This window comes from Stigmatopora argus, chromosome 15 (assembly GCF_051989625.1).
Source record: "Stigmatopora argus isolate UIUO_Sarg chromosome 15, RoL_Sarg_1.0, whole genome shotgun sequence".
NCBI classification, from domain to species: Eukaryota; Metazoa; Chordata; class Actinopteri; order Syngnathiformes; family Syngnathidae; genus Stigmatopora; species Stigmatopora argus.
In genome coordinates, this window is record NC_135401.1 from 1,627,483 (window position 1) to 1,641,422 (window position 13,940).

General features: G+C 42.7%; 2 protein-coding genes, 1 long non-coding RNA gene and 1 other non-coding gene across 5 annotated transcripts in view; all 4 read left to right on the forward strand.

Annotated features, from left to right (window-relative positions):
- The window catches only part of LOC144089593 (uncharacterized), a 12,690-nt gene extending 10,408 nt beyond the window's left edge, over nt 1-2,282 (forward strand). Inside the window, exons 7-9 of one of the 2 annotated variants that reach the window (XR_013305109.1) lie at nt 187-341; nt 1,016-1,122; nt 1,769-2,282. This is a non-coding gene — a long non-coding RNA (uncharacterized LOC144089593). The remainder of the gene's footprint in view (nt 1-186; nt 342-1,015; nt 1,123-1,768) is intronic. The other variant, XR_013305108.1, reaches the window with a different exon arrangement.
- A 483-nt stretch (nt 2,283-2,765) lies between these two features.
- On the forward strand, nt 2,766-11,080 carry atg9a (ATG9 autophagy related 9 homolog A (S. cerevisiae)). The gene is made up of 19 exons (XM_077621321.1): nt 2,766-3,149; nt 3,496-3,638; nt 3,709-3,752; nt 3,859-3,923; nt 4,293-4,442; nt 5,120-5,261; nt 5,334-5,474; nt 5,555-5,675; nt 6,342-6,517; nt 6,580-6,702; nt 6,802-6,989; nt 7,501-7,654; nt 8,180-8,359; nt 8,589-8,780; nt 8,844-9,061; nt 9,156-9,273; nt 9,820-10,084; nt 10,848-10,996; nt 11,072-11,080. Exons 2-19 carry the CDS (start codon nt 3,536-3,538, stop codon nt 11,078-11,080), a joined length of 2,538 nt encoding a protein of 845 aa, XP_077477447.1. The 5' UTR covers nt 2,766-3,149; nt 3,496-3,535.
- Nucleotides 11,081-12,127: 1,047 nt separating this feature from the next.
- Nucleotides 12,128-12,200, forward strand: trnak-uuu (transfer RNA lysine (anticodon UUU)). The gene has a single exon. It is a non-coding gene; the product is annotated as a tRNA-Lys (tRNA).
- A 633-nt stretch (nt 12,201-12,833) lies between these two features.
- pcnt (pericentrin) overlaps nt 12,834-13,940 on the forward strand; it is a 33,295-nt gene continuing 32,188 nt past the window's right edge. Inside the window, exons 1-2 of the mRNA XM_077621402.1 lie at nt 12,834-13,020; nt 13,732-13,761. Of these exons, the coding sequence (XP_077477528.1) occupies nt 12,973-13,020; nt 13,732-13,761 (78 nt within the window). The 5' untranslated portion in view covers nt 12,834-12,972. The remainder of the gene's footprint in view (nt 13,021-13,731; nt 13,762-13,940) is intronic.

Genomic DNA, 13,940 nt, shown 5'->3' on the forward strand with positions numbered 1-13,940 from the left:
TCGGTGGTCGAGGGTTCGAGTCCCTGTCACCAGACTGTTTTCAGCAGGAAGGTTTTTTTTTTCAAAGCACCACCGTGCCATGACACTTAACACTTAAATTATGAGAATTATATTTTTTAGGAAAGTACATCGTTGTAATATCTCCTCAATATTAAATGTTTTTTGTTGTTTTTGTTTTTTTTACAGTGCATACTTCTTATCCAATCTCCTCTAAAGACGCTCTTCCGGGAATCGACTCATTCTAATGGCCAGTCTGGAGCGAAGATGACTTCATCCTGAAAGCCCCCCGCCGCCACTTGGCCAGCCAATGCGACCCCCCCCCCCCGACAGCACCTCTTTGGGTAAGTATTAGTGGATGCCTTCCCAACACCCCCCGCCTCCTAACCGCCCCTCGCTCCTAATTCCCCAAAGGCGGTGGGGTAATTTAATCGGCCTGCCACAGCCCCCAGCCGTACACGTATGCCAACACGCCAACACACCAACACGCGTACACGCATACGCACATACACGTATACGCACATACACGCATACGCACATACTACATCACACTGACATGAGTAACGGTCATGGCCATCATAGATGTTTTTTTTTACAAGAGCAAAATCGCAAAGATTTTTTACAGATGATAATCAGTTCTCAGGCGGGCAAGTGGTTAGCACGTCGGCCCCACGGTCTTGGGACCGTGGGTTCCATCCCAGGTCGGGTAGTCTGGTTTTCTACCACGTCCCAAAAACATACATGCTAAGCTAATTGGATACCAAATTGCCCATGGTTCGTTGTCAGTCTCCTTGTGCCCTGCGATTGGCTGCTATCACTTGAAGTTGGGTGGGATAGCCTACAATAATAGGTACAAAAATATTTGTGAATATTAAAAGGATAATTAATTATCGTGAACTTTTTTTTAACCCTAACTATAATGTCACAACGCTTCCATTTTCTTATATCAAATATCTGCCAGTATATAAAAGGATGGAAAAAAACTTATAATTGACCTTACCGTCTCGTTTCCTTTTAGGACAAACAACCAGCAGGTGGCGGCAAATTCTCGTAACTTCTGGGAGGCAGCTTCAGCGCAGCGTACCGGACCGCCAGCCCTCTGAGCAGGACGATGACCGGCTCTGGGTATTTGCTTCTTGACTAAAAGTCGTACGGCGAATAGTAAATACAGTCTTTCCTCAATTATCGCAAATTCAGTTCTTAGCGATTATTTTTTTCTGCTATTAATCATTTAAATTAATTATTTATTTTATTCTTTTAGTTCATAAAAATGTGAAAATCCACGCTGAAACTCGTAAGTGGAAGCCACTTTTGCCACTAAAACTCAGCACTGAAGGGAAAAAAGTAGTCATAATAGGGGTGACCCTACTTTGTGTTTTTCCGATTATCGCGGCCATGTTTGGTCTACATTAACCGCAATATTCGAGGGATTACTGTACATATTTTGTGCCAAAACAATAAGGCAAGGTGGCTTTATTTTTAATAGTTCATATGGAATACAAGGTAGTTGTTTACATTTAAAAGGACAACATTTTTTTTTTTAAATCAAGGTCAAAAAACGGAAAGCTTTTTAATGTAAAGCACAGCTAGTGTTACAGTAATAATGTGCTACCACGGGGGTGCCCTACGTTGCGATTTTTCATTGATCACGATATTTGAGGGATTACTGTAATAGTATAGGAGCAACAAAATGTGAAAATACATGTTTAAAAAATGGTGCTTCTTAAACTGGCTGAAATTTTTGCCGACTGTATGACTTTTTCTCCCAAAGGTTGGACGCCGTAACCGTCAGTTCAGGCAGCAGCGCAAGTAAGGCTCAATTGGGCAGTTTGGTCCTGTCTGAGTACGCCTCCACGAAGATGAGCGTCCTCGCGCTTTACATACACGAATTTTCTATTCTGTCAAAGTACACACGCGTGCACGATTTTCACGCAGCGACTGCTTTTAAAGCGTCCAACTCAAGCAGTGCATAAAAAGCCCCCAGCTGTCCCAACGCAAGCATAAACTATTTAAATATTCAAGGCAGCGACAGAAGGCGGGTTTGACTGTGCGAATCTTAATCTTGGCTATGCATAGTCAGCGCCTTCAGGTTGTTGTTTTGAGGGGGGCATAAATAAATGCGTGCACATTACAGGTAGATGTTGACGTTTGTAGTGCAGTAGATTGACATATGTGTATATAATATTTAAGATCATCTTATGCTGTATTTGTTGCAGCATTCAGCTTCCATAATGTCAATTTTGAAACTGCGTTTATTCACAAATCCATTTTTTGGCAATAATAGTTCGTTGTAAAGCACTACACAAATAACATTTATTTATTTATTCGTAGATCGATAGAGTTATCTCGTTAAATAAACGTTTGACTCGAGAAAACGTACAAAAAATGTAAAAAATAATGATTTATTTCATTACATATAGGATTTCTATGTATTTATTTGAACTATGTACTTTTCTTGATTTATCCCAGGAAAACTGGTATACATTAATTTATTCCGAGTTGTTGTACAAAAATATTTGTGAATATTAAAAGGAAAATCAATTATCGTTAACTTTTTTTCTTCCTTTTAGGATAAACAACCAGCAGCAACCAGCAGGTGGCGGCAAACTCTCGTAAACATTGTTTACAGTGAGAGGACACCCTACAATCAAAGCTCGCCTTTGCTCAAATATGATTGGCTACTGGGTGATGACCTCCTAGAGCGCCTTTTCTATTGGCTGGTTTTCTGGTACGTTAGACCTTCGACAGACGCGAAGAGCTACTTGCTAACAACGAAAGCTAACTGCGGAAGACGCGAAGGAATAGAAAACGGAACATATGCCCGCTTAAATGGAAAGTTTGCCTTTTTAAAGACATTTTGAGAAACGACGACTGTGCGAAGAGCTGAACTGACGGTAGAATTTTGTTTCCAAAGCGGGCATTTTTCCCTGCTGTCAACAATAACACCTGAGTCGGTTTCACAGCTCGAGCTAGCCAATGTGGCTTTTATTTACTTCGTCTTCTGACAGTATTTCTTTATATGTAAGATAGAAGCTTGTGTGACCCAATTGACTTCTCCTGGGTTGATGTCGTCTGAGATAGTTCTCCTTTTTCGCCTAGTCAAGAATGGAGAATATCCACAGCTGGAGGGGACTTGCTTCGTTGGAATGGAGGTGAGCGTGTACGTGGAACCTAAAAAAAAAAATATAACCAGAGAAATACATTCTAAACATTTGCATGTAAAAATAAACGACATTTTTCAAATTGTTTCCGTGTTGTTGACAACTAACGAAACACGTTCAGGTGACATGGAAATTAGCAGGGGCGGATCTAGAAGAAATATTTATGGGGGGGCGGGAGGAGTTACGTCAGATGTAAACATGTGACCAAAACAAAAAAATCCCAATGATTGAACATAAAGGAATATAGTTAAAATCTGGGTGAAAGCATGATTTCAATGATAGCTAGATTTTTCTATGAGAAGTCATAATAAAAACTGATATTTTTGTTTAACTGCAGGTTGTAGCGGGAATTGCAGCGACGCAAAACTGACGGCGCCATGGCCCACTTCGATACGGAGTACCAGCGGTTGGAGGCGTCGTACAGCGACTCCCCGCCGGGCGAGGAGAACCTGCTGATGCACGTCACCGAGGGCACTAAATGTAGCCATTACCCCTAAAAAAAGTGCTCTTTGATGTGGTCTTTGCTAACAATATTCTTCTTTTATTGCAGCCCACTGGCATCACATTGAGAACCTGGACCTGTTCTTCCAGCGAATATCCTTTCAAACTTGGTTGGGGTATTAAGAAGCCTTTCATGAAACGGTGGGAAAGTAGCAAAAACGGAGAGAAAATGATTGAAATATTCCTTAACATTCTTTACGTTTATAATTTGCATCAGAAGAATGGATTCACGTGTATGCTGCTGGGAGAGTTCTTCGAGCTAGTGTATGCTTTAGCCTCTATATTTGCTCAAAGCTATCATTTTTTTTGCTTCCCATTTTGATACCAAAACAAAAAAAATGCTAGTTGCTAAATAGCTTGGTAAGTCACTGCTCAGTAAAAATAACCTTTGGACAAAATACTAATACAGACTTAGTGAGTATGCAGTCAAAGCCATTTTCCCACATGAGTTAGCTTAGTTCACGTGCTAATCACTTTAGCTAGGAGACTGTACAAGTTCACTTGCCTAATTTTACCCACTTGTAACCTAGCTACGAGTAACTCTCGTCATAGTTCACATTTAAAAATGTTCAGTCCTGGCAGATTATTATTATTTTTTGGGTTGCCATTTAACGGGGGTGTCTGTATTTGCAGTCAGCTGCTGTTTGTGGTGGGCTTCACGGTGTTCCTGGCCAACTGCGTGGACTACGACATCCTTTTCGCCAACAAGTTTGTCAACCACACGGATTCATCCAAGGTCATCCTGCCCGACGCTTTCGTTCCCCTGGAAGTCTGCAGCGCGCGGTAGGGCTTCCCCATTGGTCTAGCTCAGGGGTGCTCATGACGTGGTTCGTAATGATTCATGGTAAGATTGTAGCTGAGGGCTAATTTCCATCTTTAGTTCCTTGTGTAGGTTGAAGATAAACCATGACACATACTAGACACACCCACACGTAGCATAGTTAGCATTGTGATGGCAATTTTATTGGTTAAACAGCCAGGCTTTAAGATGATTGGCCAAGATGTTCAGAGATGGACGGGAGTTGATGTATGTTAATTGATATTGAGGTCCAGGTATGAAGAGAGAAGGTGCTTTTAGCTAATTTAGCACTCTTTTTGAAGGGAACTACACAGTCACCTCTAGAGCCAGCCCCTGATGTATAGGAATTTTTGGGTACAAAATCTTACAGTGTAGGAGGAGCTTTGTGTTGGAAGATTTTGTAAACTCAGCATATTTAACAGTATCGTCCCAGTTCAGGCGTTTTCTTTTAATATTTGACACTGGTGGTGCATTTTAGGCTTTCTGTCCAATACTTTACAAACACTTTACTTGAAAAGTAGATCTTGGATGCCCAAAAGTCTGAGCACCCCTGATCTACCTTTTTTTTTTCAAAAAAAAACCTTATTTTGTTCAGCATCTTTCATTAAAGTTGAAATGTTTTGAAATGTTGCCAAATTGGACCGGATAAATTGTTCCACAGAATCCGAGACAACGGCCTGGTGATTTTCGTGCTGATCATCTCTGGGGTGTTTTGGCTTCACCGCCTGGTGAAATTCATCTACAATGTCTGCTGCTACTGGGAGATCCGATCCTTCTACATTCACGCGCTGAAGATGACAATGGTCAGATGAAAATATTCCCATACGAGAATGATTTTCCATCCACCAAGTTGTTGTTTTTTGGTTTTTAAACAGTCGGAGCTGCCGTACGCCACCTGGCAGGAAGTCCAGGCCAGGATCGTGGAGAGCCAAAAGGAACACCAGATCTGCATTCACAAGAAAGAGCTGACGGAGCTGGACATTTACCACCGCATCCTCCGCTTCAAAAACTACATGGTTGTCATTTAACTTTTTAAAAACAAGTTTCATTCCAAGTCAAGTCACTTCTTAGAGGTTTGTTGGTTTGACTTTGGCAGGTGGCCTTGGTGAACAAATCTCTGCTTCCTGTGCGCTTTGGACTTCCTCTACTGGGGGAGGTTGTGTTCTTCACGAGGGGACTCAAGTACAACTTTGAACTGATCTTCTTTTGGGGACCAGGTTTGTCACTCCCCTCTAGTATATTGCTTTTCATTTCACAGGCTAAAGGCCTCTAGACTCAAGTCCTTGTTGTTGGTTTTTTTCTTTTTTTTTTATTAGTTGACTTATAATTCATTTGATTTGACGTATTCATATTATTTTAGATTATATTAGATAACTTTATGTCTCCCGTATTCGGGAAATTTCACTGTCACAGTAGCAAGAGGGTGAGAATATAGACACAGAAAAATACATTTTAGACATAAATAAATAGGTCATAAATAAGTTAATAGATATATAAATAAATAAAAAGAAGTTGTTAATACAAAAATTACATATTCATTTATTTGATTTATAATTAGTTTGACCTATTATTCATTTCATTAGATTTAATCCTTTTGTTGGACTTATTTTTCATTTTTTTGGACTTATTTTTCATTTTATTTGACTTATTATTCATTTTATTGGATTTATAATTCATTTTGACTTATTCATTTTATTAGACATATTTTTCATTTTATTTGACTTATAATTCATCTTGACTTATTATTCACTTTATTTGAGTTACTAAAACCTAAAAGACAAAAACTACAACAAAAAAAGTATAATCATCCTGACCTTTTTAGTCACAAGCGCACAGTTGACGAATGAACGCATGCAAGTCAGGTTTTTTTTCCTCTTCTTCAGGCTCTCTATTTGAGAACGAGTGGAGTCTCAAGTCCGAGTACAAGAGAGGAGGAAACCGCCTGGAACTGGCCGACAGATTGGCCTCGCGCATCCTGTGGATCGGAATTGCCAACCTCCTCTTGTGCCCCGTCATCTTAGTGTGGCAGATCCTCTACGCTTTCTTCAGCTACACCGAGGTAGGCCTTTCCTCGCCGGGGCCGTAGCCTGGAATCGGGTTCGAGAGCGTGCCGTCTTCCAGGTCATCAAGCGAGAGCCGGGTTCCCTCGGGGCGCGATGCTGGTCGCTGTACGGTCGATGCTACCTGCGCCACTTCAACGAGTTGGATCACGAGCTGCTGTCCAGGCTCAGCAAAGGTTACAAGGTGAGTTAGCGGAGGGCTGAGGAAAGGAGGAAGTGCTCGCCGCGACGCGTCCTGATTGGCCCTCCGTGTCGTTCGTTCCTCTCTCTGTCGTCCTGCCAGCCCGCTTCCAAGTACATGAACTGCTTCCTGTCTCCGCTGCTGACCGTGGTGGCCAAGAACGTGGCCTTTTTCGCCGGCTCCCTCCTGGCCGTCCTGATCGCCCTGACCATCTACGACGAGGACGTGCTCGCCGTCGAGCACGTCTTGTCCTCCGTCACTCTGCTGGGCGTGTGCATCACTGTGTGCAGGTGGGATGAAAAGCATTCAATTCAATTTTCATTTTTAAAAAAAGACACAAACAGCAAATCAACTATTACTCACGTTTTGGTTTGCGCTCACATCTTAAAAAAAACACGTGTCGTTGAAAAGGAAGCGAGCACTTGACTTGACTTTCAAAATAATGTGCAAAAATGCCACATTTATTTGCGTTTCGAAACAAACTGTCACGGTAAGTTAAAATGGCGACATTTTAATGTTTTGGAATGTAAATTGCTGAAAGGAAAATACACATTTTGTATCAAAACTAGGAAATTCAAGCAAACGATTGCTAGTTTTGATACAAAATATGTATTAGGTAAGTAGTTTGGTAAAGGCTGGAACGACAGGACACTTCACGTGCTACATTAGAGGGATGCAGGCCAGGCTGGCTGCCGAATTGCCATTAAATGCGCTTTGGAAACGGTGTGGAAATAAGAAACAATGGGAAGGGTGAAGGAAGAAAAAACAACCCACATTAATGCATTATTCTGTGTCCCCCAGGTCATTTATCCCCGATAAGCACATGGTGTTTTGTCCCGAGCAGCTTTTGCGAGTCATCCTGGCTCACATTCATTACATGCCTGACCACTGGCAGGGCAACGCGCATCGATACGAGACGCGGGACCAATTTTCCCAAGTCTTCCAGTACAAAGCCGTGAGTATGAATGGGATACTTGGATTCAATGATGACATAACAGCGGTTGGGGAAAACTTTGTAAATAGTGGACTGATGGGCTCAGTCAATGGAGAAGTTCCATTTTTTAAATTGTATTATAGTTGTCTTTTTTTAACCGATTTCAACCTCCACCATAAAACAATCAATGGGCTGTCATTACTTTCGAAGCTAAAAAAATCTTCATTAGCGGTCAGTTTTTACTGATCCCAAATCAATACAACATGACCCAGAAATGCCCCAAAATCAGTCGAAAGTGACCCAGAAATGGCTTCAAATAAACGCAAAATGACCCAGAAATGGCTCCAAATGAACAGAAGACAAAATCAATCGAAAGTGATTTGGAAATACCCCCAAATAAACAATTAATGGCTCCCTTAAAAGGCCCTCAAATCGACAAGAATTGGCTTGGAAATGGATCAAAATGACTGTAAAGAGTTAAAACATTGTAGTATTCGTAATAACTCACATTTTGAAGTGCTGTCCTTCTGTCCTTTCTCCTCGTAGATGTTTATACTCGAGGAGTTGTTGAGTCCGGTGGTCACGCCACTCATCCTCATCTTCTGCCTGAGGAGGAAATCGCTGGAGATCATCGACTTTTTTCGCAATTTCACCGTGGAGGTGGTGGGCGTGGGAGACACTTGCTCCTTCGCCCAGATGGACGTCAGACAACACGGCCACCCTGCGGTAAGTCCTTTCTTTGGACCTGCTGGACTACTTAGAGCTGGGGGTGTCAAAATATGTTTGGTTGCTGGGGTGGGGACAACTTGTCAACTATGTGGGACCAACCATTTTATTTTTGGCCCCAAAAGTTAAGCTAATTTGGGTCAATTGGACATCTATCGTAGTCAATACAGGCAATGACAGTCAAGCTGTCTCAACTCTGGCAATTAATCAAAATTAATTCCCCCGGCAGTGGATGTCCGCGGGCAAGACGGAGGCGTCGGTTTACCAGCAGGCGGAGGACGGCAAGACGGAGTTGTCCCTGATGCACTTTGCCATCACCAACCCGCAGTGGCAGCCTCCGCGGGAAACCACGCACTTCATCAGCCAGCTGAAGGAACGAGTTCAGCGGGAGGCCGCCGGGGCTCCGTCGTCCGAATCCGAGGTGCACGCCGGCGCCCCATCCTCGACCTCACCGCCCGGTGGTTTATCTTCTCGCCATTTTCAGCCAAGGAGCCTGATGGCCAATCTCCCGGCGACGCCCTCCGCTCTGGCCTCGGTACATTTTGGCCGGGACGCTTTACCGGGCGGTCACGCGGCGACGGCGACATCGGCGGCGGCCTTGCGCTCCCTTTCTCCCATAAGCGCCGGTCCTCACCTGGGAGGCAGCTTCAGCGCGGCGTACCGGACCGCCGGGCCTCTGAGCAGGGCGATGACCGGCTCCGGGTATTTGCTTCTTGACTGAAAGTATAGGAGCAACAAAATAAGAAAATACATGTTTAAAAATGCTGCTTCTTCAACTGACTTTTTCCTCCCAAAGGTTGGACGCCACAACCATCAGTTCAGGCAGCAGCGCGTGGGAGGGCCAGTTGAGCAGTTTGGTCCTGTCCGAGTACGCCTCCACGGAGATGAGCGTCCACGCGCTTTACATACACGAAGTAAGTGGCTACAACACGGGTGTCCCACTTTGTTTGCTCGGCATCGGCGGGACACATTTAGGCCAAACAGATCTCGTGCGTGTCGGACCAGTTCCGTTTTTTTGGCCACAAAAAATATCACTTATTGTCCGTGCTCAACGACGTCCAATCCACTTCGAATGGGAGGGGCCAATGATTCGTCCCACCCGGTGACAATGGCAGGCATTTATGCCTGACTTTATTTTTTTCCACTTCCATTTTAGGGTATTTACAATAAATTGTGGATTATTTCCTATTGATTTTGAGGGGTTTTCTTGTTCATTTGTCACTTCCTGCTGATTTTTGAGCAACGCCAGGTGCCTTCCTGTCGGTTTGGAGGCATTTCAAGGTTCCGTATGAACTCGTTGGCTGCCATTTAACGGCAGGGGGCGAATTAACTTCTGGTTTTGTGGAAAAAATGAAGGCATTTCATTGTGTACGTCGAGTACGATTGAGTTTGATGGCAGACCGTTTAAAGCTGCCGCGTTATTAATATTTCCCCCGCCATTTGTCCGTTTCCCCTATCAGCTGCACAAACAGCAATCCCGCGGCGACTCCCTCTCCCGCCACACCTGGCACAGGCAAGAGAGCGACGAGAGCAGCGATGGCGGCGTCCCAGACGAGGTGAAGAGCGTTCTGGGCTCCCGCCACGAACGCTTCCCCCGCTCGCACACCTTCCCCACGGCGGCACCCGGTCCCGCCGCCGCCATTACCTCTTCGTCTTCCGACGGCGCCGTCGTCGGCGCGGAGGGGGCGTTGGCGCCGCCGGGTGGGGACCGGCGCCCGCGCTACGGTAACTACCCCTTGACGTATATTTCTATAGTATCCTATCTTTGTCCGTCTTTATCGGCGATTTTTCACCAGCTTTTGAGGAGATTGGATCATTTACTGTATTTTCTCGCATATACGCCATATTTGTCGCTAAAAAAATGAGTCAATCGAGGGTACGGCTTATATGCGCACAAATTAGACTTGACATGCACAAAACTGCAAGGCGACAAGGACAAAACGCCATTACGCAAGACAATCTGGTCATTTATTTCAAAATAGAGAAAAGATAAACAGATAAAACGCTTAACAAAATTTATTTTGACGTCTATGAATTAAGTTTAAAAAAATAACTAAGCATATCTTGCATGAAATGTGAAAAAAAATCTCCTTTGCTCGCTCAGGGCGCCACCATCTTACCTTGGGATGACAAACTAGACACACTTCCTGGTTGTACTGCTCACATGACTTCCTTTTTGAATGTGTCAACATGCAGGCAACCCCCTTTTGGAATGTGCAATCCAGAAATCGATTTTTACAGTATCAGAAATACCACTTTCCCTTCAAAGTAATACATTTGTACTCCCTCTTAAAACCATGAAAATGGAGGTGAAAATGATGAACCAGGAGGCGGCTTATACTAGAGAAATTGTCAAATTCAACCATTTGAAGGCAATTTTAAGAGTTCAGCTTATACGCGGAGGCGTCTAATATGCAAGAAAATGGGGTAAATGGCATTTAAATAAGGACCACGGTTGGAATTTTAACTCTCCCGCCCACGAACGCAGATGCTTTAGGCGCAGGGGGAAAGACGACGAGGTCCGCCCGCTCGCCGATGGGCGGCTGGGCAGAAGAGCCGTCCCAATCGGCGCCACGCCGCCACGAGTCGCTCCCGGAGGAGAGTTCTGAGGACGAGTTGCCGCCGCACTTACACAAGGTAGATTTGCCGAATGCTTGTCCGGCACGGGTTAACGTTGAAATAAACGGATGCGTCTGTTGCTTTTCTTTCCAGGTTTGTTAGCAAATGCGAGGGAGCAGGCAGATGGTTTCTTCCCTTCAGAGATGCTCGAAGACACTATGGAGTTTTTTTCTGGACTCTGATACAAAGAAAAATATAGCGGAGACGACCCGGAATCAGTCCTTGGGGTTTATTTTGCTCTTTAAAGGGTCACGGTTGGTAAATAACTGGATAATACCATTCCTTTTTTTGTTTTTGTTTTTTATACAGTCTATGGGACAATAAAAGGGAGTTTTTAAAGAGTAGAACTATACTACAGTACTCACAAAATCTAGGGATATTTGGCTTTCCGGTAAGTTTGATGATTTGATTGGGCAATTTGAAAGGGGGTTTATTTAAGATAGTCATAGTCGTGTCGTCTTATTCGTTCACATTTTGACATCACGAGACGAGAAAGTAGCTTAACAATAAACGGTACTTTATAAACACATAAAATGCATTTCAGTTTTGACCTGAATTCAACCGGATCATCAAATACGTTTTGTGAATGCACTAGTTTAAGTATAATATACCACTACAGATGCAGTGTCTGCTGGCTGGACCTTGCTGGTACAGCACCAAACATTGAATTGCATTGTTTTAAGATAATAAAAAAAATAACACTTATTCTACACTCTTTTTGCAGCGGCCATTGTGAATTGTGTAAAAATATTGAGGTCACGGGACCCTTCGCCGCAGCACATGTGCATGACTTTCATCATTTCGCCTTGCAAAGGTACAGCTGGTTTTTGTTGAGTTCAGCATAAGAATAGGGAAATGACTTGGTCACGAATTTTTGACGCACTTTAACGACTCGTAGTGACTTAAGTTAGCATGTGTCGCCTGAATGTTTCCATGGATTGTTCATTTTGATTATTGTGACTCACACATGGAAAGTGCCATAAAAGTGACTATCAATCAAACGAGAGGCTGGTAGTTAAGATTTTTTGTTGTTGTGTGTGTGTTCATTGATGGAAAATAGTCTTGTATAAATGTAAAAAAAAGCACCCATTAAAATGAATGTGTTTAAAGATTTGCTTCTTTTAGGCAGCAGTCTCAGGCATAGTCGAAGCCCGGATAGCTCAGTCGGTAGAGCATCAGACTTTTAATCTGAGGGTCCAGGGTTCAAGTCCCTGTTCGGGCGTATCTTTTCTTTTTTGTTTCTTCGATAATTAAAATTTTGCAGTAATTGTAGTATCATTTATTAGAACCACACTATTCAATTCCGTTTACATTTGTGAATTCTATTGACCTTAACTGACTTGTGATTTGATTCTGCGGATTATCATGAAAAATAATCTTACAAAGAGAGGCAGTGAACACATTCATATTTTAATGTTGGATACATTTATTCGTTGTATCTTGTTTTTGATTGTTTTTCTCTATGCTAACAGCGACAACGTGCTTGAAAAACGACGATAGACAACGTTCAACACCAAATGTATTTGGTATGTATATAGCCAAATTCTACTAATGATGTTTTTTGTATTTCGTAAACTGTAAACGTTCCGAAACGACAGTATTTCCACTTTCCCTAAATTGTTTACATCTTAGTAGTTGATTTACATTTGACTGTTCTGAATTTTCATTGGCTCCTGGATCAAATATAGTCACGTTTTGCATCTTATTTTGATAGGTTACCGAGTTTGATTTTGTAGAAGAGGCGGATACTTCAACCCCTGTTGACAATCAAATTACAATCCTATTGGCCAAAGGCGGGAAATGCGACGATTCTGATAGGCTCGTTCCACCAGAAACACGGAATTTGCTTGGCGGCCATATTGAATATCCTCAGGTTGACAGGAGCGCGTCTTGAGGAAGTTCAAAGATTTCTCTCTAATTAATGTTCGGAAGGAATAAAAGTTATGCCTTCCAGTCGGTTCGGGATATTTTAATGTTTGGTTCTTATCAAGGAGATGGATGAAGATGAACGCCGGAGGAAAGTGGAGGTCGGGAGAGCTAAGGTTAGAGTACGCGAATGCTAATGTTGTTCATGCTAGCATGTTAGCCAACTCTTTTGTCACGGACTTTAGTTGGCTATGAATGTCCCGAACTCACTTTTTACCACTTTGTCAACCCTAGCCGATTAGAATAAGCGTATTTTCGTGGATAGTTGTTTTTGTTAATGATACAATTTCCATTTGTATTCATTTTGCGCGCCTAAAACGCGAGCGACGTGCTCCAGTGGCGAGGACAAAATAAACCAGTCAAAATAGCGATAATTCAGGAAAGTAATGTGGAAAAATATGCTATTAATGTTTACTCAAGTCAATTACAAAGTGTCCTTACGGTGCTTTTAGGTAAACCGGGAATTTATAAATGCTTTGTTGTTTTTACTGTAATTTTAAATTTACGGTATATTTTAAATTTATTTAAGGTCTAAATGGCCCAAAACTACATTTGTCTCATTTTGGGGTTGTCTTTCTCTGCTTATTTAGGATCAAATTTAGAAAACTAATCAACGTAGTCACGGTATAGTAGTTTTAAGATGGTTAGTAGTCCTGGTAGACTTTGGTCGTTTTCAATATCAGATCATTTTGGCAGATTTGTTCCCCCATTACCCACAGAATACCGTGTACAATGATTGAGAATTATGTACATAAATTCTAAATTAAATCCTAAATTGTGGCACATTTAACTCCTTTGATCTTGAATCCTTGATATTCCCAATGCAGAAATCATCTAAGGTGCCTCGTGAGAAGTCGGTAAGTCAGCACGGAGGAAATGTCACTCTTTGTTGTCCTTTTGGATTGACGACTCTTACGGGCGACCAATCAGGGTGTTCTTATTTGTTCATAATTGACTTCCACTCTTGCGCTGAGACGTGGGGCCAATTTCATGGCGTGTTGCTATGGTAATGCTTTGCGGTGACTTTCATTTGTCA